The 25,494-nt window shown below is 38.4% G+C and overlaps 1 protein-coding gene across 36 annotated transcripts in view; it reads left to right on the forward strand.

Annotated features, from left to right (window-relative positions):
* LOC111570507 (regulating synaptic membrane exocytosis protein 1-like) overlaps positions 1-18,821 on the forward strand; it is a 109,821-nt gene extending 91,000 nt beyond the window's left edge. For 10 of the 36 annotated variants that reach the window (XM_055018442.1, XM_055018448.1, XM_035949551.2 and 7 more), the window contains 15 exons: positions 197-313; positions 683-772; positions 2,255-2,338; positions 3,976-4,032; positions 4,332-4,397; positions 6,714-6,823; positions 7,999-8,117; positions 9,275-9,435; positions 9,652-9,866; positions 11,228-11,260; positions 12,471-12,636; positions 13,317-13,429; positions 13,701-13,802; positions 14,029-14,168; positions 16,380-18,821. In XM_055018442.1, coding sequence (XP_054874417.1) covers positions 197-313; positions 683-772; positions 2,255-2,338; positions 3,976-4,032; positions 4,332-4,397; positions 6,714-6,823; positions 7,999-8,117; positions 9,275-9,435; positions 9,652-9,866; positions 11,228-11,260; positions 12,471-12,636; positions 13,317-13,429; positions 13,701-13,802; positions 14,029-14,168; positions 16,380-16,598 — 1,792 coding nt within the window. In that variant the 3' untranslated portion in view covers positions 16,599-18,821. The other 26 variants (XM_055018450.1, XM_035949557.2, XM_055018455.1 and 23 more) reach the window with 17 other exon arrangements.
* The last annotated feature ends 6,673 nt before the right edge of the window (positions 18,822-25,494 follow it).

Genomic DNA, 25,494 nt, shown 5'->3' on the forward strand with positions numbered 1-25,494 from the left:
ATCCTAATGGTAGAATGAGACACACAAGCTTGCAATCTTCATAAGACTGTGAACTCCTTTTATATGACTACGTTCTACGGCAGCAAGAGCTTTGTAAATTAGTTTCCAATCTCACTTTTTTCTTTTATTTAGTTTCATTTTTGAATGCTTGCTTCTTCTTTTTTGTTTTTTTCCCCAATTTTTATCTTGTAACTAGTTCCACGCTGCCTGCATGCCAAAAGATAAGCTCTATCAGGGGATTGGAAAAAGTCATGGCACCACGCCACTCCTTCACACACCGTGTTGTAATGTCCACCGATGAGGGGACACTTGGGTAAGACACAAACTCACACATACAGACGATCATTCATGGTTAAGCTTAAGCCTTCCGGGTTTTGAGGAAAATGCGCAGATCATTCCATCCATAGCCATAACAGCTGAGAGACCTGTTTTCCACCATACTCCATCTCCATGACAGCCATGACAGCTTAGACTCTCCCATCCTGATGCCAGTCCATCAGTTATGGTTTTGTTCTTTAACTAGCATTATCATTTTGGGAATCTAACCGGACTTTCTTTTGAAATACTTATTCTGTTTGTCCATTGTTTTTCTCTTTGTGTTTCTGTCCTTTCCTCCTGTCTCCTCTTCCCCTCCTCCTCCTCTTCCTCCATTGGATGGCATGTTGTGCTGTGGTGCATCTAGTGATCTGCAGCCTTCTCTGGACAGGGTTAGGAGCGCTAGTGCCAACTGTCTGACTCCAGACAATCATGCCCCCTCACCAAAGACTGACAGGTACCAGCCTCTGTACCCACCCCCTTCCTGTAGTCTTCCTGTAGTTTCCTGTCTTCAGTTTGTCCTGGTCTTTGTAGTTTCTTCCCCTCTGAATGACCCTGCAGTAGGCAAATAATAAACCCCCTCCCCTCTCTTCACCCACACCACCACTGTGCACCACTCTACTTCTCCTACTGTTCCACCCAGCAACTCCCGTACTTTGCCTTGATCCTCAAAGTTGTGTGTGAAGGTGCAGCGATTTTCACAAAATATAACATCAGCAGGTTAGTCTACATTTTGTATATGCAAAATTTTAGATTGACTACTTTTTAGTAAAATGTGTTCAGCAAATTGTTTTGTGCCTAAACAGCTTCAGTGAAGTATGAGCTATTGTGCAGCTGGTGTAATTGGTCCTCTGACCACAGAATCGGTGCACCTCTTGTTACGAAACACACCAATTACTATAGCTAATAATGAAACTTCATCACCAAATCTACTTGTTCTTGTTTAGCACCACACAATCCAGTCTTCTGCACAACCAGTTGACTTGTGAACCGCTCATTTGTCAGTAATATCAGCATAACCATTCCCAGCATCATCAAGATCTGTTCGATCAGTTGTGAGATCATCGGTTTGGATTTATTCCACATACAACGTGACATATGTTCATTGAAAAGCTTGTGATTCACTGCATCACACATCCTGTCCATGCTGGTGTGAAAGTGATTCCATCTATAGTGTGACCATACCGTAAACAATTCCATTCAGTGGATGCCTTTTTTCTAAAAGTCACATGTAAGTTTATTGTTAATGTTTGTTGAAGCAACAAATCTACATACAATTGACATTTTTCTTTCATCTTAACAATGAAACACAGGAACATAAAAAAAATCTAGTTTCAAGATAACATTGGAAGTTATAAACTTTAAAATTGGTATAATGTGCACTCTCCTTCTGTTCTTAGTTACAACCTGTGCTGCTGAGTTTTTAAGTAGCTCAACTGGAAGTATTGTTTTCATAGAGAGACCATAACTGCACATATCTGCATCATTTCATATAGTCAAAACTGTAAATCAAGACATCTGTACTTTCATCTTGACTTGACAGAATTCCACTTTACGATGTCTGCAGCATCATTCTGACTAGTCATAAATCCAGTCCAAGATTTCGAGTGCACCGCACATTTCTTTAGGAACTCTTAAGCAAAAATTCAATTACATTTTCTTAATGATTCATTTGGAGTCACAAGTTTGGAACTGGTTCTAAGCTGGAACTGGTTCCTGATGCCCAACCAACTGTATGAAGTCATAGTATGCCAGTATTGTATTTATGGCTTGTTCTGTTTCCTCAGACTTGTCTAAATATACCAGTAGCCATGGCAGGCACAAACAGATAATTTTTCACTATGTGCATACCCATTAATGGAGTTAGTCTGCTCTCTGGTTTAGTGATTTTTTGCTGATATGGTCATATGGGTGATGTATTTTGTATGTGTACACATAGAAAATCTTTGTCCCATTCCCTGCCCCGAAGACGTCCAGCAAGTCCCAGGATTCTTATCCAACATGCTTCCCCTGAAGACGACAGGTACCCTTTTGTGGACCCCCCAACCGCTTCTTCTTGGAGCTTGACTTGTGCCTTAAAATCTGATACCATTATGACCCAGACCGTAAAGTTTTCTGATGAATCACAGAATAACAAGACAGGAGAAAAGCTTTCTTATGAGGCAAATGATCACCCAATATCTCACTTTTTGCCAAGCTTGTTTTTTGTTTTTGTTTTTTTTATTTTTTAATACTCCTAATAACTTACTGATTTTTAAACCTTGGAAATCTTTCTGCTTCGGTTGGGTCTTACTGGGTTCAGGCAAATGTCAAGCTCTGCTTCATATTTGCACTAATCTCTTTGCTGACATTTGATATTTCTGTGACTAGCTGGTAGTGAATTTAAACTTTTCCAGGTCTCCCTATTCTGATGAAGTGTAGTGAGTGACATTATCTTGTATCACGTGTAACTTGTTTTCACCAAACATCTTTCAGCAAGAAGGTGGGTGATTTTTTTAAAAACATCTTTTAAAGAAATACGTGGACATTTTGGGAAATATATTATTCATGTCACCTAAATTTTGGCAGGTCAATATATAGCCAAGCATAATGAATTAAGATGGGGGCAATCAGCTAGCCTGGTGTTGTCCAGATGTACAGATTAAAATGCGAGAAAGTCTTTGTTAACTAATGAGCTTTGAAGGTGCTGATGGGTAGATTTTGTCAGCTTAACCTTACTGCAAGTGTGTATGCTAAACTATGTTAACATGCTCTGGCAATAGCTGCACATTTAGCAGGCAGATTGTCATATCATCAATGTTGTCATTTAAGTCTCAACAGGAAAGTGAACAAGCATTCTTCCTAAAATGTCAAAGTGTTTCTTTAAACTTGTTTGTAACTGAATTTATTATTTTTTAGAAACCAATTATGTATTTTTTTTAAACAAATACAAGATAAAATCACAAGCTATTCTTGTCACTTTTTGCCATTTAGCTCCTTATTTTAAACTGTGGTGATAGATGAACTGAACACAGTGAGAGTGAACGTGATATACAATGTAGAACTTGTCATAATGAAAGTCACAAAGTCCCCTAGGCATCGACAAGTTCTATTTTGTTTTATAATTTGTCACTCACATTGTGTAAAGGGTTGCTTGTTTGGTTTTTAATATGTAGGTTGTGTCCTTCTGGTTTGTAGTTTGAGTCGTAGAAACATCTTTGGTTGTGATGTTGAAGTAGTTTTGTTCTGTTGACTTTCTATCCTTCCTGCACAACTTTTAGTGTCAGGCTTGAGCGCTTTTTATCTTAAGGTAGCTTCTACTGGCTATGGTGTGAAATCCTGCCCTGTTACGTTTGCTACTTGCAGTCTACTCTTTTTGTTGTGGGAATTTGCATCTGTAGCTTCTTTGTGCTTGCCTACCCCTTCTTAGTCTTTGAGAAGTTTCTCTCTTCAAGGCTTAGCGTTCGACAATGACTTCATGATATCCGTAATTCATATCATAAGTGTGACTGTGTTTTGTGTGTGTGTGTGTGTGTGTGTGTGTGTGTGTGTGTGTGTGTGTGTGTGTGTGTGTGTGTGTGTGTGTGTGTGTGTGTGTGTGTGTGTGTGTGTGTGTGTGTGTGTGTGTGTGTGTGTGTGGTGCATGTATCATCCTTGTCATCTTCATGTCCATGAATGGAGAATATGGATGCTACTTCCATCTCAAGAGACTTTAATTCACTTCAGTACAAAGAAGAGGTACACACACTTACGTGCACACAAACACACACACATGCAGGCACAGTTACAAATGAAGCATGGTTGTGTGACACCCCCTATTCCTATCACCATCATACCATCCATCACAGCATGCCTTCTATTTCCTGTTTTCCAGATCATAAACTTGTAAGGCCAATGACGGCCGCTGACAGACTCAGGCTCTTCTAAATCTAAATGATTTATCCACCATCATGCTTCCTTCCATCCTCTCATTCATCCATCCATCCATCTTTTTTTCTGCTTTGTGTTGTTCCCTTTGCTCATCCACCATTTTCCAGGCAGCCTCGGACCCTGGAAGCGCCTGAGTGTCAGACTCTTGGCAGGAAGCTCTCTGAGAGTGGCAGGTAAGACATGTACTGTAAACTCAGCACATGTCAAATGTGGTTATTTACAGGCAGAGCTTGGAGCTTCTCCACTTCACTGACCAGTTTGGAAGAAGCCATTTTTTGGTTAGTGTTTAGTCCTAACTGGCAATTTGTAACTAAACACTAACCAGGTTTATGTATTCTTTGAGGCCTTTAGTGCTTACCTAGAGTTGGGTCCAGCTTTCATTGGATATCTCTCCCTCTTCAGGGTCAGAGACCCCATAAATACACATTGATTTGCGTAGAGATATGCTGGTTGTATTCACTGACCTACAATGACAATATAGTACATCATCTTACAACAGATTGACAGGGAGATACGTGCATAGTATGTTAATATGTTCTGTCTAAAGGCCCCATGTGGCCTTGCAAACATAAACATATTCTGTAAATCAATGCCATGTGTCAACTCTGTCTCCTAAAAATTAGCTTTTTATACAGCGATATATATATAACAATAAAAAGATGAACTATACTTAAATCATCATTAAAACTCATCTGACGTTGCAAGCAAATAGTATATAAATATAATGTTAGGAGACATGGTTTGATGTGTCGACATTGGTCCTTTAGCATAAACCATTTTTGCACCTTTTAGGCGGTTTGGACTTTATGGTTAAAATTGTTGAACAAATTAAGGTTAATGGTACATACAAAATACAGTTTTGCCAATTGTTCATTTAATATAATTTCAATTTTCTGTTTTTATTCATTTTCTTCTTTTTTCTTTTTTTTTTCCATTTTTCCTCAAACCCATGTTTTCAACCCCATCTCCCTTCCTGCATGCCGCTGCTTGCACACTGTATTGCGGGTCTTTGGGTTTGTATGGCACTTGTGTGATTGTACGCACTTGTGTGTATGTGCACCAGAATCAAGCCCACCTCCATCTTAAGGGGCTCCAGAGGAAAGAAGGCCCCACTGCGGCCCCCTGGTAAGGGGATTCCTGTTGAATCACCTCCCCTCTAACCCGCTGGCACAGATGCAGATCTTCTCTCATTTGCTCTAGAGATTGTGGTAGAGGAGAACAAGATAGAGCTGCTCTCTCACGCCTACATAGTTTTGGTTTTTTTTTGTGTATGTGTGTGTTTTTTGTGAAACGTCAATGCCATGTGACAGCGCTGGATGCTGCTGCTGTATGGTGTTTGTGTATTTATTGTATTGTAGGTGTTCTTTGTGGACATGTGAATGTGTGAGTTGTTGGTACATGATGAATTGTCTGTTTTGCATATTGTGGTCTGTTTGAACAATACTCAGCACATTTCTTTATAACGGGGTAATTTGTAAAACAACATTAAAGGGACAATAATTTAATAAATGATGGATACATTTTACAGCAGTCATTAGATTCGTTTGCCTGAGATGGAGGATAAATGCAACGGTGGTCAGTAAAGAGGCAATTTGAAGTAAATTGTCTACTACAACTGAGCTAGTGATTTATTCATGTGCGAAAAAAGATATTTGCATTTACAAGCATTTCATTTTTATTGAACTAAGAAAAATTCTAGGAGATTAGCTGTTTTTCTGTTACTGTTTTTTAAAAACATGCATGTAATCTGATTGGAGCAACGCAGCAAAAACATGGAAATGACAAACTAAGTTAGGTTTATTCACAGTTAACAGAAAACACAGGTTTTATGAATAACCCCTGTTCTTGGATCTTTTGTGAGAATGGATCAGAATGAATGAATGTCTTCAGACACGGTGGAATAATTTGCGCTTGAAGGCTTTCACCTTCTCTATGTGTTGTTTCACTGTCTGAATCTTATTTTGCTGCAGGATCCCTCACTATCAACCCCTCAACAAGCTTCACTTTGCTTCACTTTGTGAATATGATGTGGCCACTGATGTTGTTGCTGTTCTCTCATATCCAAAACTGATGCTTTTCCTGTAGATACATTCTGCCCAGTTTGTTTGTTTTTTTTTGTTTGCAACTTTGTCTTTATTGTTACTCATCTCAAGTGAACAAATGTGAACTCACATCAAGTTTATGTGAGATTGGCTGTTTTTCTGCTCTTTTTTTGTGTAACTTCATGTGAATTTGAATATAGTCTTTACTTTTAATGTGTAAATAATACTTTTTGAATAGGATGAACTCGAGGAATGTGATGTTCGACCAGCAAAGAGCCAATACTGCAGTGGCCTGGACCACAAATACCAGGACTTAAACATAATGTTCTCTCCTTTTTATTCCCACTCTTTTCATCTTTGCTTCTATTCACTCTTCTCTCCCTCATGTCACTCTCCCCCCTGTCTGTTTTCTTCTCCATCTGTTTTACTCTTTTTATTCTGTGTTAGGGGCCACCTCCAAGGTGGTGCGTCTCTTTCCTCCTCAGTGACGTCCTCCTCAGCCCGCAGAGTGAGACAGCTCCCACAGCTTCCCCCCAAGAGCAACACCGCAGAACAAGGTATGTGGAGGATATGTTGGCATTGGTTAGCATGAAGAAATTCTGAATGATGTATAATTAATACATCTGGTATCTATCCACCTGGAGGAGATTAAGATGCTGAACCCCTAGACTAGACGCATCCATGAGACCACTACTACCAGGGTGCTTCCCTGTTCTCTGTGGACTTGTGTATTGCATTTCAGGGAGACATTTTTATTGCAGTCAAATAATCATGCCCTCATCTCTAGAATATACATGCTTTGACATATAAAGAAAAAAATACACAAAAACATGATATAAAAGTTCCTAATCCATGGGCAAAAACTTCATTATTTCTGTCATTCTCTGGTATATATTTACGTGGTTAGAAAAACAAATGGATGACCAGTCATGATCGACAGTCTAATGGTAGACTCCCTTTAGATTTGAATGAATTACTTTAGCCTTGAAAATTTGAAAGTGAATATCGATCTTTTTGACTGGGATGCATCAGCTGTGTTTAAAATCTGTCTTTAAGTTTATGTCTTTAGTAACCACTAGCTAGTTTCAAGCTAGCGAGTTTTTAGGTTATGATATAAACAAAGTAAACCACAACATCACATTTCAGCATCATATCCTGTTTAATTTAGTCTGACAAGTGTTTACAATTGTTACCTGCGGAGCCATTATCCTGCTCATGGCTGATCCCAAATGGTCAGAAATACCCACATCATTGTGAGCATGAAGTTGCTGTAATTTGTCACGTTTCCCCTTGATGGGAAATATTCTGTCTGTTTTTAGTCTGTCTTTCAATGGGCCATGTGATGCATCTTTAGAACTGGTGTCAATGACAAGAAATTGAAGGAGTTTCTATAAACTTGCTACTATCATCCATTTGGACTAGATGATGGACTGATCAGATTTTGGTGGTCAAAGGTCACTATAACTTTACAAAACACATTTTTGGCCATACCTGAAGAATGTATATGCTAATTATGTCAAAATTTCATACAAACATCTAATGGGATAAAATGGTTAGGTGGATAAAAACATGAAGTTCTGCAAAAACACTGTTCTGGTGTTTCTGTTTTCCAGTTTTCTCACCAGCCGCCATATCTAACACCATTGTCCTTGCTGTAGATAGGGAAAATTTCTGGTGCAGTGTCTGATTAAGTGGGAGCTTAACACATTTCTTGTATGTTGTGTTTGTTCAGCCCTGGTAGCAGAGGAGCGTGTTCGTCAGCTCCAAATGAGGGTTCATTCCAACCGGGTGTCAGCTGCTACCACCTCCAGCCAACAGGACCTGGACCGAACCCTCAAGAACAAACGGGAGGTGGGCCACATTTTTTTTTGCAGTTATTTTGGGGCTTCATCTAGCCTGATGGTTTACTTTTAAACAAATTCATCAGAAGAGTGGACATGGACAGTAAAGGTACCAGCCGGACAGCATGAGCCATAATGGTGCTGAAGCACAGCAGCAGTCTGAGAAAGTAATAAATTATCTTACAGTAATGGTGAAAAGCACTCAATAAATGAACTGGTTCCAACTGGGCAGTCACTCAGGAATTCACCTAACAGATCAAATACAGAAATGTATTATCCATACTGGCTGGTTTTCCTGTCCCTAACTTACAGAAGACAGTTTAATGGGAATATCAGGACTTTCGCAAATGTGAGCATGCCATAATTAAAGTGCTTTTGTTTGAGTGATGCAGTGCGTTGTCCTGCATTTGACAAAATATAAAATGATATATATCTGAGGGTATAGCTCATCAGCACAAACTCTAAAAAATAGTTCACAAGTACCAGTTCATGCTGTGGCAGGGATAAAAATGTGCATAAAGTAACAGCAGGCAAAAAGTCGCAAATTTTTGTTGGAAGGTGAATAAGGTTTGAACTGAAGGAAGACTCCAAAAACCACATATATTTCACTATGAAACCAAAATCATAAATGTCTGCAGAAAAGGGAAGATTTGTGTGGTACAGTAGTAATTTTGAAATGGGCAACAGCTTAAACTTTGTGGTGATTCTCTGAATATTTGACATCTCTCTGGCTGTATTTTTCATTAGCTGGACCTGTTAAGGACGTTAAGGGTCCCATTGTTTCATGGAGTGATGTCCCATAATTCCCAGTATAGCTCCACTCAACAAAAAAAACACATTTTGTGTGTTAGAATTGCAATTTAAGGATGTGACAGTGTTTGACTACTTAATGAAATTACTGTTCAGTCTGCAGGCAGGTCACTTTCTCAGTAGATGAAGCCTGTGACTCGCTCCTTAACCCCTTGATGCCTGAATTTATCTACAATTAAATAAAAAACATTTTTTGTGTGTTTTTGCTTTCCAGTTGATGCTAAAATAAGTGGAGATTGTAAATTTCAAGTCCAGTATTCACTTTACTTAGTTGTGTTTTCTTTCTCAGCCAGACAGCTGCCTGTGTGTTTTTTGTACTAGAATCTGCTTATAACATTTAATATGTGGCTCCTGCAGATCTATAGGGACCAGAGGAGGAGTAGTGAAAATGTTTCCCATAAGTCCTCAGACAGTGATGTCAGCGACGTGTCAGCCATCTCTCGAACCAGCAGTGCCTCTCGCATCAGTAGCACCAGCTACATGTCCATCCAGTCAGAGAGACCCCGGGGACGCTTCAGGTACACACACACACACACACACACACACACACACACACACACACACACACACACACACACACACACACACACACACACACACACACACACACACACACACAGACACGCTGACTGTGTGTGTGTGTGTAGACTAGATGAATCAATGAACAATGTTAATGTAATAAACTTAGCTTTGGGTGACTTTATTTGCTTGCTATTGTAAAACGTGACGATCAGCCGAGCCATGCGTGCATCGGGTCGCCACATGATGAAGAGCACCAGCGTGAGTGGTGAGATCTACGGCATGGAGCACGCTGATGGCAGTCAATCAGACACGGCGCTCGGGAGCCTGGGGAGTGGAATCAAGAAGCGACGCTCGAGCCTCAGCCAACGTGTTGTCGCCATCCTACCGTCCAGACGGAGTCGGAGTACCTCTCAACTTAGCCAGACAGGTCAGAGAACAGACTGACTGACAGAGCAATCATCACGCAGCCCCACAGAGGCAGGAAGAAACACAAACAGAAGGATCAGAGACACAAAAAATTCTGGGAGAAGAAAAACTGTTGATTGATATTTCTTGCTCTCATCATCTAGTCAAACATCACAAATATGATGTCACCTATCATGTCTCCAAGATTAAACTAATTTATCAGCAGTTGTATACAACATCAAAATGTAGTATGCTTACAGAATCATCTTAGCAGGTCCATTTATCCAGCAGATCCTACACTACATGGCAATGCCAATCACAAAACCCTCAGCAAAAGTCTTTAAAGTTGCTGTGTGTATCCATTCATCAAAGAGCCACCAGCACAATCATTAGTGTAATTACAGTAAATAAATACCACTGCCAAGAAGATTGGCAGCCTCTAATGGCATCTAGTCTGTTTTATATTGTGTGGTAAATCAGTCTTTCCTTTTGGCAGATGATGGACAAAGTAAAAGAGTTAATATAAAATATTTATCAGTGAAACTGAAATGGCAAGCTTTGCTTGAAAGGCATTTTTAAAAAGGAGGGAGTGGCATCAAGTATATCTGAATTACCAGACTGATAAGGCAGTGTTTCACTGCCCCCTCTGGTTAGAAGATATAAATGTTTTCATTACTAGTTCTATGAAGCCTGAGGTGCACTTCTACATCACTGCAACAACGTACGACGTTACAACTACTAGAGTTCAGCAATAGTAAGATTTTCAGCTGGTATTATATTAAAACCAGCTGTTAGAGGCTGACAGCAAGATATTGCAGATGGTGTGGCATCATTATTACAAATGAATAACATAAATTGTATAACAAAATTCAAAGCATAATCATTTATTTAGCATTTTCCCAAAGATGCATTTAATTAGCAAATGCACTACAGTTAATCTGAATGAAAATATATGATTTTAGTTTATTTAAATGCTAAATGTTGACTGAAACTCTTTTTTTTTGTTGTTTTTTGTCAGAGACTGTGCTGAATCTCGTAAATTGAATCTTTGGGAGACAGTGCAGTTATATGATGTCAGTATGCTCACATGCACTTAGACTGGATTGGAAAAACTGTTATTGAATGCATTGTGGGGGCATTTATTTGATGAATCCTTATTTGTAAAAAAAGAAGTGGGCTGATTATTAGGACTAATTCTAGAGGGATTCAAAACAATGCAGACACAGAGTACTGAAAATACGACTACTGCAAACAGACAACAGTCAGTGAGTCCTGAAGAATGATTCAGAAAAATGAAAGAGATTATCAGTGTATCTAGTGTGCTGATGATGTTGTTGTTGTTGTTGTTTATTGGCTTTGTTGTTGTTGTATGTGTTATTTCAGAGGCGGCGGGTAAGGCGGCGGACAGACAGAAAGGTAAAGCAAAAGGCAGGAAGTCAGACACTACAGGACACTATAGGGAGAAAATTAACCTGTGACAAGTAGCACGTTAAAAGAGGTGATGCTTGTAAGGATTTATATTTGCCACATACAGTATAGTATAATACATAGTGAGTGTATGATCATCTTTCAAAGAGTGTGATACCATATTGTACTAGAAAGTACATTTAGAATGTAGTGTAGCAACAGTTAGATGCAATTTTTCTGATGTTTCTCTAATTATTTTGACAATCTTCAGTTTGCTCGTAGCTTTACAAGTAATTTTTAAAGCATCACTGTACACTTTTTACAGACACAGACAAAACAGACCAAACTCAGGCAAACAGGGAGCTACAGAAAAAACGAGCACATAGAAAAGTTGAAGAGTAGTTTTGTTAGAAACATAAATGTTCCCAGCACTCCGTAAGCCCTTCCTGAACTCTGTCTCTGGCACGCTTCCTTACTCCACCCTCCTCTTTTACTATTATCTTTAAAGGCTGGTTCAGTTTCTGAAGATGCCTGGCTGAGTCAATTAAAAATATCCTTAGTAGTTTGATTGCTGCAGCACACAGGGCATATTTGCTTTTTAATTATGAATACAGATACAAAATGAAGCTGAATCCTAAAGAGCGTTGTGTTAATGATAAAAACAGCCAGCATTTATGAGCTGAACTCTTCCTTTATGGTTTAATGTACTCTATGTGATTTCTTCAGCCCTTACTTTTGCATCCCTGCTAAACATCCAAGGTATGAGAGGACTGACCGAGACAGTTTTTTTGTTTGTTTTTTGTTAATTTCTTTAAAAATTCAGGTCTTCCTGCAGTGACCTCATCATCTTAAAGAACAATAAAAACTTCAGCCAATTTCAACAAATCCAGTGATTATATTTCTTTTTTCATGTTCAAATATTTTTGAGATGTGGTTGAGGTCACTGTAGGATAATGTTTTGCATGGGTTGACCTGCATAGAGATTAATCTCAACCCATAGTTATCAGGCCAAAGTTGACAATTTGGAGCTGTACATTAACAAAAAGACTCAATTCAACCCCTAAAACTTGTAATCTATATATCTGTTGTACAAATAAAGATCCAATTTGAGTTTGGGATCTATATGTCAAGAGATGCCTGATAACTAATTAGACCCTTGGTTAAATCTGCACATGCAAGGACAAGTAGCTAAACTTTATTCTTTCTTTCTTTGCTACAGAGGCATCAACAGGTAAGAAAGTGGGTAAAGCAGGCAGCAGCAGCATCCAGAGGAGCGTGGAGACGGGCATGGCAGTGGAGTATCCACGAGGAGGATCAGCCATGAACCGACAGGCCAGCAGAGAGTCGACTGATGGCAGCATGAACAGCTACAGCTCTGAGGGAAAGTATGTACTCACGAAAGAATAGTGCCGGTATACAGCAAAAGACCTACACTCAGGAGCCAAAACATTCTGAGCACTTACAGATTAAGTGAATAGCACTGCTTACCTCATAACAACGCTGCATGTCAGGGTTTGGGATGTATTTGATGATAAGCGAAGAGTTAGTTGTTAACCCTATAATACAACCAAGACTTTTTGGTAGAACCTTCCTGCCGGTGAAATAAAAACACTATGGAAAACATGAAAATTTAGCCAACTCCATCTGCTGAGGAAGATCATGTGCAGTGATCGAAAGCTTCAGAATAGCTACTAAAGGCCAGTGAGATGAGAATTTTTACCATCTTTTAGGGTCAGCAATAATAAGGAACTTTGAAGCTCAATCCACGACGCAGTGTGAGTCACAGACTTTCTGTTACAACTTTGTAGTCTTCAAGCCTAAGCCCAGATAAGCCTCATGATATAATGTAGGCTATTTTTTCAGAATTGAGAAAATTCCTCCAAGGTCACAGAAGATCTAGAAGTGTTTTCACAGGCCGACTAGGACTTGCAAAAGAAAAAATGAGTAGAGTTGCGCTGCTGCACAATACTGGTGTAAAAAGTTCACAATGATACTGCGGTGTCTTATAACGACTATTGGCATAGTGTGAAGAGGACAGTGAATCATTTATGCTTGTGTGTGTCAGTTTGATCTTCTCAGGGATGAGGTTGGGTGCCGACAGTCAGTTCAGTGACTTCCTGGATGGATTAGGTCCCGGTCAACTGGTGGGCCGGCAAACTTTGGCAACACCTGCCATGGGTGAGTGACAGCTCCATCAGGTCTGCTATACATTTTAGACACAGCGTGTGTATATTTATATTCCAGAAAGGACAGTACATTTGTCAGGTTTTATTGTCCTCATTAAACTTGAAGATAGAAGAAAAATAGTATTTCAACAGCTGTTGTTTATCTACAGATACACTCTATATGTCCTGCTTTGTTCAAGAAGTACACTGATATTTTTTACATAATTGTCTGAAAGTTTCCATAGTCAGTTTTTAAATTAATGTTGTCACTCCTCTCTGCACAGGTGATGTTCAGATTGGTTTGATGGATAAGAAAGGCCAACTGGAGGTGGAGGTGATCAGGGCACGAGGCCTTACCCCCAAACCAGGCTCCAAATCCCTCCCAGGTAACAGTCACATTCAATCTGGAAACAACGCTTTTACCCAAACACTGACGGTGAAATTCAGATTGATGCAGCCTAAAGCCATGAGATCTAGTCACATGCACAGCCTCCCTACCTCTTCTTCCTCCCTACTCCCTCTGCTCATATCAAATGTCTACTTTCTTTTCTTTTTTCTCCTTCTCCTGTCTTCCTACTTTCTGTCTATCCTCCCTTTTAACCCCTTTCCCAGCTCCGTATGTCAAGGTATACCTGCTGGATAATGGAACATGTAAAGCCAAAAAGAAAACAAAGATTGCACGAAAGACCCTGGAGCCGCTCTACCAGCAGCACCTGCTCTTTGATGAGAGCCCCCAGGGCAAGGTGCTTCAGGTAAAGACCGAGCGCTTTTCTTTACTCACTTTATCATGAGAAGACTCTTTAAATAAATTAAGATTAAATCATAGATTCTTTTTGCAGTAGAGAAATGTTTTAAGGTCATAGTAAAAATGATCTTGCTATACTGTGATTGTCAGTGTGTTAAAAATTGACTGTATATCAGAACTGTAGAGTCAAGACTTGGACTTCATACTGACTTAGGTCACTGGGCTGCCAGCTGATTTGACGTGAGACCTAAAAAGCAAAAAAAGTGAAAATTTGACATGACAGAAGTCTGAAACATTGAAATTACTTGATCATTGTAATATAAAGACACTCAGCAGAACTCTGAAACATAAAAGCAGTCTCAGGATACAACATCGTGAAAAGGCATTCAACTCGCTTTTCTGTTTGTCTCTTACTAAATTGTATCAGATCTTTAAAAGAAAATCTAACATAAAGTTAAGGCTATCTGACACAAGACAAAATATGCATTTTTAATAATGACTGTATTTATTGAAATAAGAAGCTTGTTGAATACCTAAATAACCAATGTGAAAGAGAGAGTATTTTCCAGCATGAACTGCTGTTTTTTAAAGTCCCACCACAGGATGTCAGTGGAGTTCCGGTCCAGACTTTGACTAGATCTTTCCAAAACTTGATTCCTTTGAAGTCGTTTACAGGTACACTTACTCCTCTGCTTAGGATCAGTGTCTTGCTGCATAATCCAGTTGCCCTTGAGATTCGAGCCCAAGACTGACGCCTCAGGATTTTCTGTCAGAGAGCAGAGTTCGTGTTTCCCTCAATTATGGAAAGTAGCCCTGTATGTTGTGGAGATACACCAAAACATCCCCACTTCATTACTCTACCACCTCCATGATTGACCACAGGTCTAATGTTCTTTTTGTGGAATTCCGGTTTTTGCCAGATATAACTGGACTCCTGTCTTCCCAGATATTTCAGCTTTCAACTCCTCAGTTCATGGAACATTTTCCCAAAAGCTCTGAGGGTTGTCAAGTTGTGTAGTTGCAAAATTCAGACAAGCCTTGATGTTCTTCTGGATTAGGAGTGCTTTTCACTTTGCCACTCTCCCATGGATGCCATTTTTCCTGTTTGTTTTTTTTGGATAGTGGAGACATAAACACTGACCTTCACTGAGGTGAGAGAGGCTTCATGTTTCATGGATGTTTTCCTGGGATCTGTTGTGACTTCCTGGATGAGTCGATGTCATGTTTTGGAAGTAATGTTTGAAAGTTAGCCACTTTGGGGAAAGTTCACTTTTTTTTTCAAGTTTGCTTCATTTGTTTTGCTTAATAATGTCTCTCACTGTAGGTCTGTGGAGTGCCAGAGCCTTAGAAACAGCTTTGTAACGCTTCCTAGACTGATGCATTTTAGTCACATTAATTTCGGCATAGTGTGCAACTGGTGAGACCTTTCAGCCCCTGTCATGCCTCTGAAAATAGTCTTTTGAAGTGATGATATGATTGAACATAGCTGGTAGTAATCAGGCCTATGTGTGTCTAGTCCAGCTGCAACCAATTATCATTGCAATTCGGTAGTTTTTTGGATTTAGTATCTATATACAGGCACAGTAGCTATTTGATAATCTTTTTGCTTAAAACTTGTATTTTGTGTTCGCTTGGGTTACCGCTGTTTTGAGGATCTGACATAGTTTAGCATGAGATGCACACAAAAGTAGAAAAAATCAGGAGATGTTGAATATTTTTTCACAGCCCTGTGTTTGTCAGGATTTAAAAATCTGAAAGACCTGTAAATGAGTTTGTATTTGCTTATAAAGACTTTGAGTATTGACCTTTTTTAAATGACAAAGGACTTGGACTTTTCTTAAATAATTTGATAATTTTTACTAAACTAAACGAAACTATTAAGACTTGTCCCGATTTCTTGAGACTTGTCTTGAAAACACTGGTCTAAAACTTGTTTTAGTGTACTTGACTCTAGACCTGGACTTGTTTTGAATGACTTAATGACTTGTCATTTTGCTCTAGTGTTTCTTTAAACATTTGTGTAGTTACTTGAGATTGACTGGCTCTCTTAAATGGCTTGAAACTTAATGTGGACAACCCTTAGAAACAACTCTGCAGTGCTGACTTGTCCATTTGTCTAGTCTAAAAGCATTAAGTTTTGCTTTGAAGTCTTGAATCTGAAGTGTCTGTCTTTTTCCCCAGCTCAACATTTAGTCATTTGAATCATTCTCTCCTTTAGGTGATCGTATGGGGCGACTATGGACGATTGGACCATAAATGTTTCATGGGTGTAGCACAGATCCTATTGGAGGACCTGGACCTCTCAAGCACGGTGATTGGCTGGTACAAACTGTTTCCACCATCTTCATTGGTGGACCCTACATTAGCTCCGCTCACGCGGCTGGCATCTCAGACGTCACTGGACAGCTCAGGACCGCCGCCAGGTGTTCGGTCCTAGTGACCGGATGGCGGCTGCCTACCCCCCAATACCCCTTAAATGACAAAATAATGGACCACAGCTACTGGACCACAACTGAGCAGAGGGCGAGAAGACGCCCCGAGGACGACAACAAGAAGCCCTCAGTCAACCAATGAAAAGCCAGACGGAGAGACAGGGAATGAGAGAGAGAAAGAGAGAGGGAGAGACAGAACTAGCCAATCAAAGCTTAGCTGGAGTCTGACAATCACGTCTCACACCTTCCCTCTTCTTCCTCCTTACACCATTATGTTTTCAAAGCTTTTCTTTTTTGTTTTCTCCCCTGAGCTGCAGCAGTGGAGGTTTCTCTCCAACATTGTTCACTTCTCTCTACTGTTTCTTTTATTTCTCTTTACTTTGTTGTGCAGCCCCTATCAGAGCACTCGATCAAAGTGGAGTCCTCCGCCTAGTAGCCCTCCAGCCAATCAGAGTAGAGCTTACTGCTAGGCCACAGGGACAAGTGGTGTAAACGATGTGTGGGAGATAGTAAGTAGCAAACTGTTGCAGCTTCATGCAACTATTGTCTAGAGGTTGGCTGTTGTCTCTACAGGTGTTACCATGGTAACAGTGTCGTAGATGAGGGGCAGTAGTTTGGCTCAGTCTGGTAACCTTTAAGGAAAGGGAACCTGCACATGCACGTGCACATTCTTTCGTGCACAGCCTTGCTGTGAGATATGAAAGGAAGCACAAGAAAAGCTTGACTCCTTCATTCAGATAGAGGCTAACAAAAACTTTTCTCTGTGTTTAAACAAAGAGGAAAGAAAACAGAGGCCAAATCAATGACTAGCTTATTATTTTTCTTTTGGAATATTTTTTTCTGTCTTTGTTTTGCCTAGAGTTCAGAATGGTACCACAAGGTGCAGACTCCCTCTGTGTACGTGTATGTTTGGTTTTCGAGTGGTGGTGAGCCGACGATCAAGGTCAGGCCACATATGCTCGAACACCCTTCGCCCAAACCTCACCACCCGTCTCCTCAACTTCCTCACCCCTCAAACTCCCCCAGTAGGAGGGAGCAGCATGACTCGGGGACGCCCCGCCCCAGCCCCAAGCAGCATGCACGTTTCTTTTGTTCTGTTTGTTTCATTTTTGTTCCGTTCTCTACTTTTTTGTAAAATCGAAAGACGAGACAAATTAACAAACAATTCTCAAAAAAACAAAAACAGAAAAAAAGACTAGACTATGTGTGTTAGTTCCACATACTTTTAGGCCAGCTTGTATGTTGCATGTTCTTGTACAGTTTGCTCGTACTGAATATGAATACAAACCGAGAAAAGCCAAGCCATCCCGGCCCCCTGACAGGAGCGGACCAATAGGGGGAATCAACTCCACCCAGGCCACGCCCACCACTCTGGGTCTAAATATCCATATTAGGAAGTCTCCAAAAATATTGTCTTTGTTTCAGTTTTTTCTTTGAACCCTTTGAACAACAGTGCTGTTCTGTAGTACTGAGCATACTCGAGCCCCTGGCATATCTGAGGATGTAGGTGTCTAAACTGTAGTTTAAGACAGTCGGGGCTAGAGGCAGAGATAGAGAATGTGTGTATAACAGCTAAATGTATATGAAGTATCATTATGAGTTTGACAGAAATTATAAAGATATAGATATATGAATATAAAAAGAGTGTATCTGACTGTACACCCATCACCAAGACACACACGCACACCTTGTACATACAAATCAGGATGAGCGGCTTGAACTTAAGTTATGAACAAACAAAAGATCGCTGACACACAAACATTCCTGGTCTTGTTGAGGGGAACTTGCGTCCGGTGCTTGAGCCACGGAGGACGCTAATAAGGCCTTTATTTTTCTTCCAGTTGCAGAAAAATAAGCAGAACCAATTGGAACTACGTTTACTTTCTTCTCCTTCAGCCCCCCCCCATTCCCTGTTTATTGCTATTGGTTTGGACTGGACTTCTAAAGACAATGAGAAATCTGGTTTTGCAGACATATTTTGCAGATGTTTTTGTTGAAACCCTTGGCGGTATGGCCGACTGCCCTTTCCTTTGTCAGTATTACTCCAGGAATACTGATTGTTTACAGCCCATGGCTCCCCACTCCCAAACCACGATTCTAGACGAAAGACGAAGTATTCACTGCAACAGTTCTTGTTTGTATAACAGATGTGGCTCTACTGATGTGTATGTTTTATATTCAAGAGTTCATTTTTATTATTTACAAATAAAAGACTGTGTGGAAGAAGATTATGGCTTTTTTGAACCGAGTGGTCTCAAGTTATTGAGGTTTCACGCATTGTTAATGATTTTGATAGACTTTTAAAATCACTACAAATATGCATACAAGGCAAACCTTTTGCATGATATGCAAAATGCACTTGTCATGTTTTAGGTGGATCACCCATTTCATGGTTGAAGGTAAGAGAAGAGCTGCAGAGGAAACAGGTTTGTACAACTCAAGTTTTATTTAATTTGTTGCCACTGTTGCTATTTATTGTTGCTATTTATTTGCTCTATGGGAGTTCTGACTAAATTCAAATTGGTTTAAGTCAAAAGTTTTCAGTGCGTACTGACAAAGGCAGTAATACATGTAAGTGAAAGTGAAGATGTATGATATATCAAGTTAAATCTTTTTAATCTGACCTTACATCAAGGTAAATGATACTGCGAACATATGATGAAAGAATGTTATACTTGTTAGAAAATAACAGTATTAATAGCACGATAGAGAGTGATTAGTAATAATAATAAATTTAATTTAACTTTGAATTTGGGCTGAGTTTTGCAGTCCCAAACCCAGGCTGCTACTGCCACCTTGCGGTGTGTCCAGGGATCACCATCATCAGTCCGGTGCTAAGATTTTTTTTTTCAAACTAAGAAATGCACATTTTACACATAGTCCCTCCGTTTCTGATGTGTGCTGCTCCTTTCAGAACACATCAGTATGTGTGATATTATCAGCCTCCAAATCCTAGTCTGTTGGCTCACTTTTGTGTTATATTTCTGTCATATAACAGATAAATTTTATAGGACGCAAGTTTTAACAGCACTAACTTGCTACATTGCACCTCAAAGGCACATGATTAGTAAAGTTATTAAATATGTGGGCATTTTACACCTTTCATCAAACTGCTGCGTAACAGGATCTGAGGCAGTGAAAAGGCTGATTTTCTTGCAAAACATCATTGACAATATCCTTCATTTTGGGTTGGATAGGTGTTAAAATGTAACAGCACAGCTTCAGAATTATTTTCATATATAGTTGCACAGTTTGGATGCCGAGAAGCTCAGGACATCAAAATGCCATTCAGAAAGTCAGGAAGCTGAGTTTCTTCCAATCTGTCTTCCAAAGTGAAGATGGGTTAGTTTTGTAGTGTTCTGTGATTGTAAACACAACATTTTTAATTTATGGCTGTTGCTCAGATAAAGTGTTAGGCCGTCTAGTTGTGTTTGTATGTTGTGTATCAGAATTTTCTGACTTTTTGTACACTGAACAGCCAATTAGTAATGAAGGAAGTTGCTGATTGTAGCTTTACAGTTGTCCCACTCTGCAATAATATGGCTTGTTCAAGGCTTCCTGTGTGTTAACAACTTGACACAAGAAGTGAAAGCAGTTTAATGAACTACAGCATAACTAGTGATGGTCCTCTGATACCCGAGGCTTCGACACATGCGCTGTAGCTCATGAAGCAAACGTATCGAGCCACTGTGCCGAGGCGTGGTTTGGTCACGTGACTCGTGACGTTTAAATCACTTCAGTGACGTTTGAAGCACGCAACTGCTTCGAATCACCTGATTGGTTCGGTTTGTTATGTGAATCACTCAGCGGGATCGAGTGTTCCGGGATAGGAGATCCCTATTTAGTGTTGTTCATTTGAATTGTTTTTTGCAGAATAGATTGTTTTTTTTGCTGTTGTTTTTGCTTTGAGAGTTAGTAGTATGTCAGATTTCGTATTTTGTAGAGAATAGATAGATAGATAGATAGATAGATTTTTATTTTTATTTTTATATATATATATATATATATATATATATATATATATATATATATATATATATATATATATAAAAACTATTATATTATATATATATATATATATATATATATATATATATATATATATATTCCCAACTCACCACCCCCATGCCACAACACCTGGCACAGAACCTTGTCAGGTGCTTAGCTGACAGACTACAAACCAAAGAAAAGAACAGTTCACTGACTGTTGCTACACTTGTGGCTCTGCAGTTCAAAACTTTTGGATTCACCAATCAGAGTGGCAGCCAGTGTGAAAGAACGTTTAATAACAGAATGCACAACAATTAACATAAAGAATACCAAGCAGCAGTCATCTACGTCACAAGCACCACCACAGCCTCGTCCTCCACCACCAGCAGCACCTTCCACAGATATTTTTTTTCTCTTCTGAATAGGGAATGACTGACATTTCTGGTGATGATGATGATGATCTTCAATATTTTTCAGTTCAACTGTGGAGCCTATTAGACGAAGACGCAAGTAGAGCCTGGCAAATGCAAAGCGCCACAGCGAATGCAATTGTAGAAAGAACGGCAGACCCACTGGCTTACTGGGAAACCCACAAAACCGTTTACCCAAACTTGTACAATGGAGCCAAACATTTCCTGGGTACCTCAACCTCATCTGTGCCATGTGAACAGGTTTTTTTTTCTAAGGCTGGGGAGATAGTGAGTAAAAGAAGGAACTGCTTGAGTCCCAAACAATGTTCCCTGTAATTTTTCCTGAGTGTGAGCAAACACACAAACTCCCTGAGCGTTCCTTGGACCACTGTGAGCAACATCAGACGTGTGCACTGTGGTCACACCAGCATCACATCCATTCAAGTTACATGGTTCATTAAAAGAATCAAATTACAGCATTTACATTTCTGTTAAAACACTTTGTCAACAGGAGCCAGTTGAAGGCTGCAGTGATTTTAGTGACACTACAATGTATAAGAGTGAAGTTATTGAATATTTGTCTCTCTTTACTGTTGCAGCGGTTTTGCAAATTGCAGACGGACCCTGTTCACTCCATAGACACCAATGTTATTCCTGTAGCTTGAAAGACAGCTACTTTTGATAAAACTGGGCTTGTAGCACATTGTCTGCCTTGCAACAATGGGAAAGAGGCACCGTTTATGTTTTGACAACCTATATCTAATGAGTTATTGATGCTGGAAGTCTGAATCTGTGAATATCTTTCCAACTTTACTGAACTTGGGGCCACTACCACCTAAGGAGTGATATATTTAATTTTGAAAAAAGCATTTAGCCATACTTAAAGCTTTAAGTGCTTTATTAACACGGAACTAAAAAAATTGTATTGTTTTATTATCACAGGTTCTGTCTGAAAAGAGGTGGAATCATTTTAAACAGTGAAATCAAACTAACAAAATGTAATGACCAACCAGTGAGCAATACTGGATTCTGCAAAAACATAAACAACTTTTTTTTTTAAAATCTAAATCTTAACACAGTTAATGTATTAACTTATTTTTGTGTGTATGCATGTATTTATTGATTTATTTAGTACTGTTAACATATCAGAGTTCTGAGTGAGTTTTTCTTAAGATAGACAAAGGCCATTTATTGATTACATATAGGCTCTTAAATGTTTATTAAAAACTGAAAAGCATTTAAAAAAAAAAAACAACTTAGGCATTTATTGAGTCACTAAAATACTGTAGAGTACAGACCACATCAGCATGATTATAAGCATCCTCTGGTAAATTAACAACCAGATACTGATGTCTCTCACCATATGGACTTCAGGAGATGACTGGGGGATGATAAACTGTGACCTACTGGTTGGGTTCTCTCTGTTCTCATGTTTCTTACATGTTTGTCCCCTGACAGCCGGGTCCTAATGTTTTTTGAGCAACACACAATACTATGATGTTTTTACAATGATGGTTCTACTATGGAACCAGTTTGACATGTTCAGGTGTTCTTTGTGTGAAAACTCAGAGATTTCAGGGATCAGAAGGTGGTTTTCAACTTTCTTTGTTAACTTTCTGCTTCAACTTTAAATTAAATTTCCTTCACTAGCCCAGCCCTCTGGACTTCCAGTAAGCTGTGTTCCTATTGGCTGTCCAGGTGGCTGCTTGGTGTTATCAGGAACACCTGAGCAGCTTGGTGTTATCAGGAACACCTGAGCAGCTCAGTGTCTTCCTGCTTTGTTTAGTTGCAGTCAAACATTTCCTCTGCTTCTCTTCACCAGTGAACTGGGTTTGGCTCCATTGCTGTAGTTTGTTCTTTAGGTGTTGGCTTCCAGCTTCCAGCAGTAAAATCGTCTTTAATGTGTTTCTTGGTGTGTTTTAGGGCTTTGTACTGGATAGTTGTCTTGGTAAAGGTGGTTCTTTAGCCACAGTTAGCACATGGTGCTAATGTGTGCAGTGATTAGTGGATTTGGTGCAGCTGAGTTGTGTCTTTATCTTGGCTGTAGTGAGTCTTCAGAGGTTTTTGGTCAGACACATTCTGTGTTCTTGTTTGTGAACCGATGTTGATTGTCCAGAAGGTAAGAGTTCCTGTCCTGATTCTCTGTTCTCAGAGGTTCTCTGGTAGGCTGCAGGAGACTTTAGCGTTTGGGTTGTGCTAGTTTGGTTTTTGTATGGTTTCATTTGGATGACTATCTTGAGGCCCCTCCATGTGGTTTAGTGAGGTTTTCTGCAACAGTTCTACAAAGCAACCTGCAGCAGAAGAGACTTTGAGAGTTTTTAGGAAGTTCTGGAGACCAGACTTTAGAGCAGCAGAAACATTTGTCAGCAGTTTGAGCAGGAGAAGGTGAGCTTCAGAGTAGAAATGAGAAGGAAACCTTCTTGACCCGTGTGGTGAGGTCCTGTACCAAGAGTTTGAGCAGGTTGTGAAGAGTCTGTAGTTCTTTGGTCTGAAAGCACAAGAAAAGTCGACTCATTAAATGAGAAAACAGGAGATATTGTTGCTTCTTCTGTCACTCTGCAGTTTCCAGTTTCCTTAGACTGAATATCAAGTTTATATTTTAAATGATTTCCCATGTGAGCACAAGAAGACTTCAATAAACTCCCTCCATCCCCTGGACACAACATATTTTATTACCATGTTAAATGTTTTTTTTTTTTTTTTTTTTTTTATTAAATGTTTTTGAGTTTTAATCATAGTTTTTTCTCTTTGCTTGTTTAGTTTTGTCATCTGTGTAAAAGGTGTTAAACAAATAAAGTTGAATTGATAAACTGAATAATTGAATAACTCATGATTGTGACAACAGAAGTATTTTAATTGTGATTTAAGGGTTTATTTCATTTTTAAGGTTGGGGTTAAAATCTTGACAGAAAAAGAAGATTAAAGAAATAAACTACATAACAAAAAGCAATTAAATCAAACAAAAAAAATTAATACAATAAAACTTTTAAAAAGTTTTATTGTTAAAAAGATGTAAGAAATTTAAGATGTAATTTTCTAATTAAACATTTAATTTTTTAATTAAATGTTTTGTCTTTTTAAAGGTTTAATAATCTAATTAAATGTTTTGCATTTTTTTAAATGTTTAATATTCTTGTTTAATTTTATTTTTTAAATGTTTAATGATGGAAAATACTTTATCTGTAATTTCTAATATTTGTATTTAAAAAATTTTGTTTAATTTCATAATGACTTATTGTATGTTGTTGAATTATCTAATTCAATATTTTGTCTGTTTAATAGAGTTAAACATTAAATACAACTAAATTATATATACATATACCACCTTTTAATGTTTAGTTTTCTTTTTAAATGCTTCATTGTATTTTCTGTTTAATTCCTATTTGAAGTTTTATTGTCTTTATGATGTAATTTTCTAATTAAACATTTAATTTTTTAATTAAATGTTTTGTGTTTTTAAGGGTTTAATAATCCGATTAAATGTTTTGCATTTTTAAAAATGTTTAACATTCTTCTTGTTTAATTGTATTTTTTAAATGTTTAATGATGGAAAATACTTTATCTGTAATTTCTAATATTTGTATTTAAAAAATTTTGTTTAATTTCATAATGACTTATTGTATGTTGTTGAATTATCTCATTCAATATTTTGTCTGTTTAATAGAGTTAAACATTAAATACAACTAAATTATATATACATATACCACCTTTTAATGTTTAATTTTCTTTTTAAATGCTTCATTGTATTTTCTGTTTAATTCCTATTTGAAGTTTAATTGTCTTTAAGATGTAATTTTCTAATTAAACATTAAATTTTTTAATGAAATGTTTTGTTTTTTTCAAAGGTTTAATCATCCAATTAAGTGTTTTGCGTTTTTTTAAAATGTGTGACATTCTTCTTGTTGAATTGTATTCTTTAAAGGTTTAATACTGGAAAATATTTTATCTGTAATTTTGAATATTTGTATTTTAAAAATTGTGTATAATTTCATAATGACCTGTATTGTATGTTGTTGAATGATCTCATTCAATATTTTTGTCTGTTTAATAGTGTTAAACATTAAATTACATTACATTCTATTAAACAGACAAAATATTGAATGAGATCATTCAACAACATACAATACAGGTCATTATGAAATTATACACAATTTTTAAAATACAAATATTCAAAATTACAGATAAAATATTTTCCAGTATTAAACCTTTAAAGAATACAATTCAACAAGAAGAATGTCACACATTTTAAAAAAACGCAAAACACTTAATTGGATGATTAAACCTTTGAAAAAGACAAAACACAAGTGCCCATATAGCTCAGCTGGTTAAGCGGGTGACCCATGTGCAGGGGCTGGTGCCTGATGCAGCGTCCCGGGTTCGATTCCCGCATGCGGCCCTTTGCTGCATGTCTTTCCCCTGTTTCCTGTCTGTCTCTCACTACACCTATCCAATAAAAAGACAAAACATTTAATTAAAAAATTAAATGTTTAATTAGAAAATT

The sequence above is a fragment of the Amphiprion ocellaris genome, chromosome 16 (assembly GCF_022539595.1).
Source record: "Amphiprion ocellaris isolate individual 3 ecotype Okinawa chromosome 16, ASM2253959v1, whole genome shotgun sequence".
Lineage (NCBI taxonomy): Eukaryota > Metazoa > Chordata > Actinopteri > Pomacentridae > Amphiprion > Amphiprion ocellaris.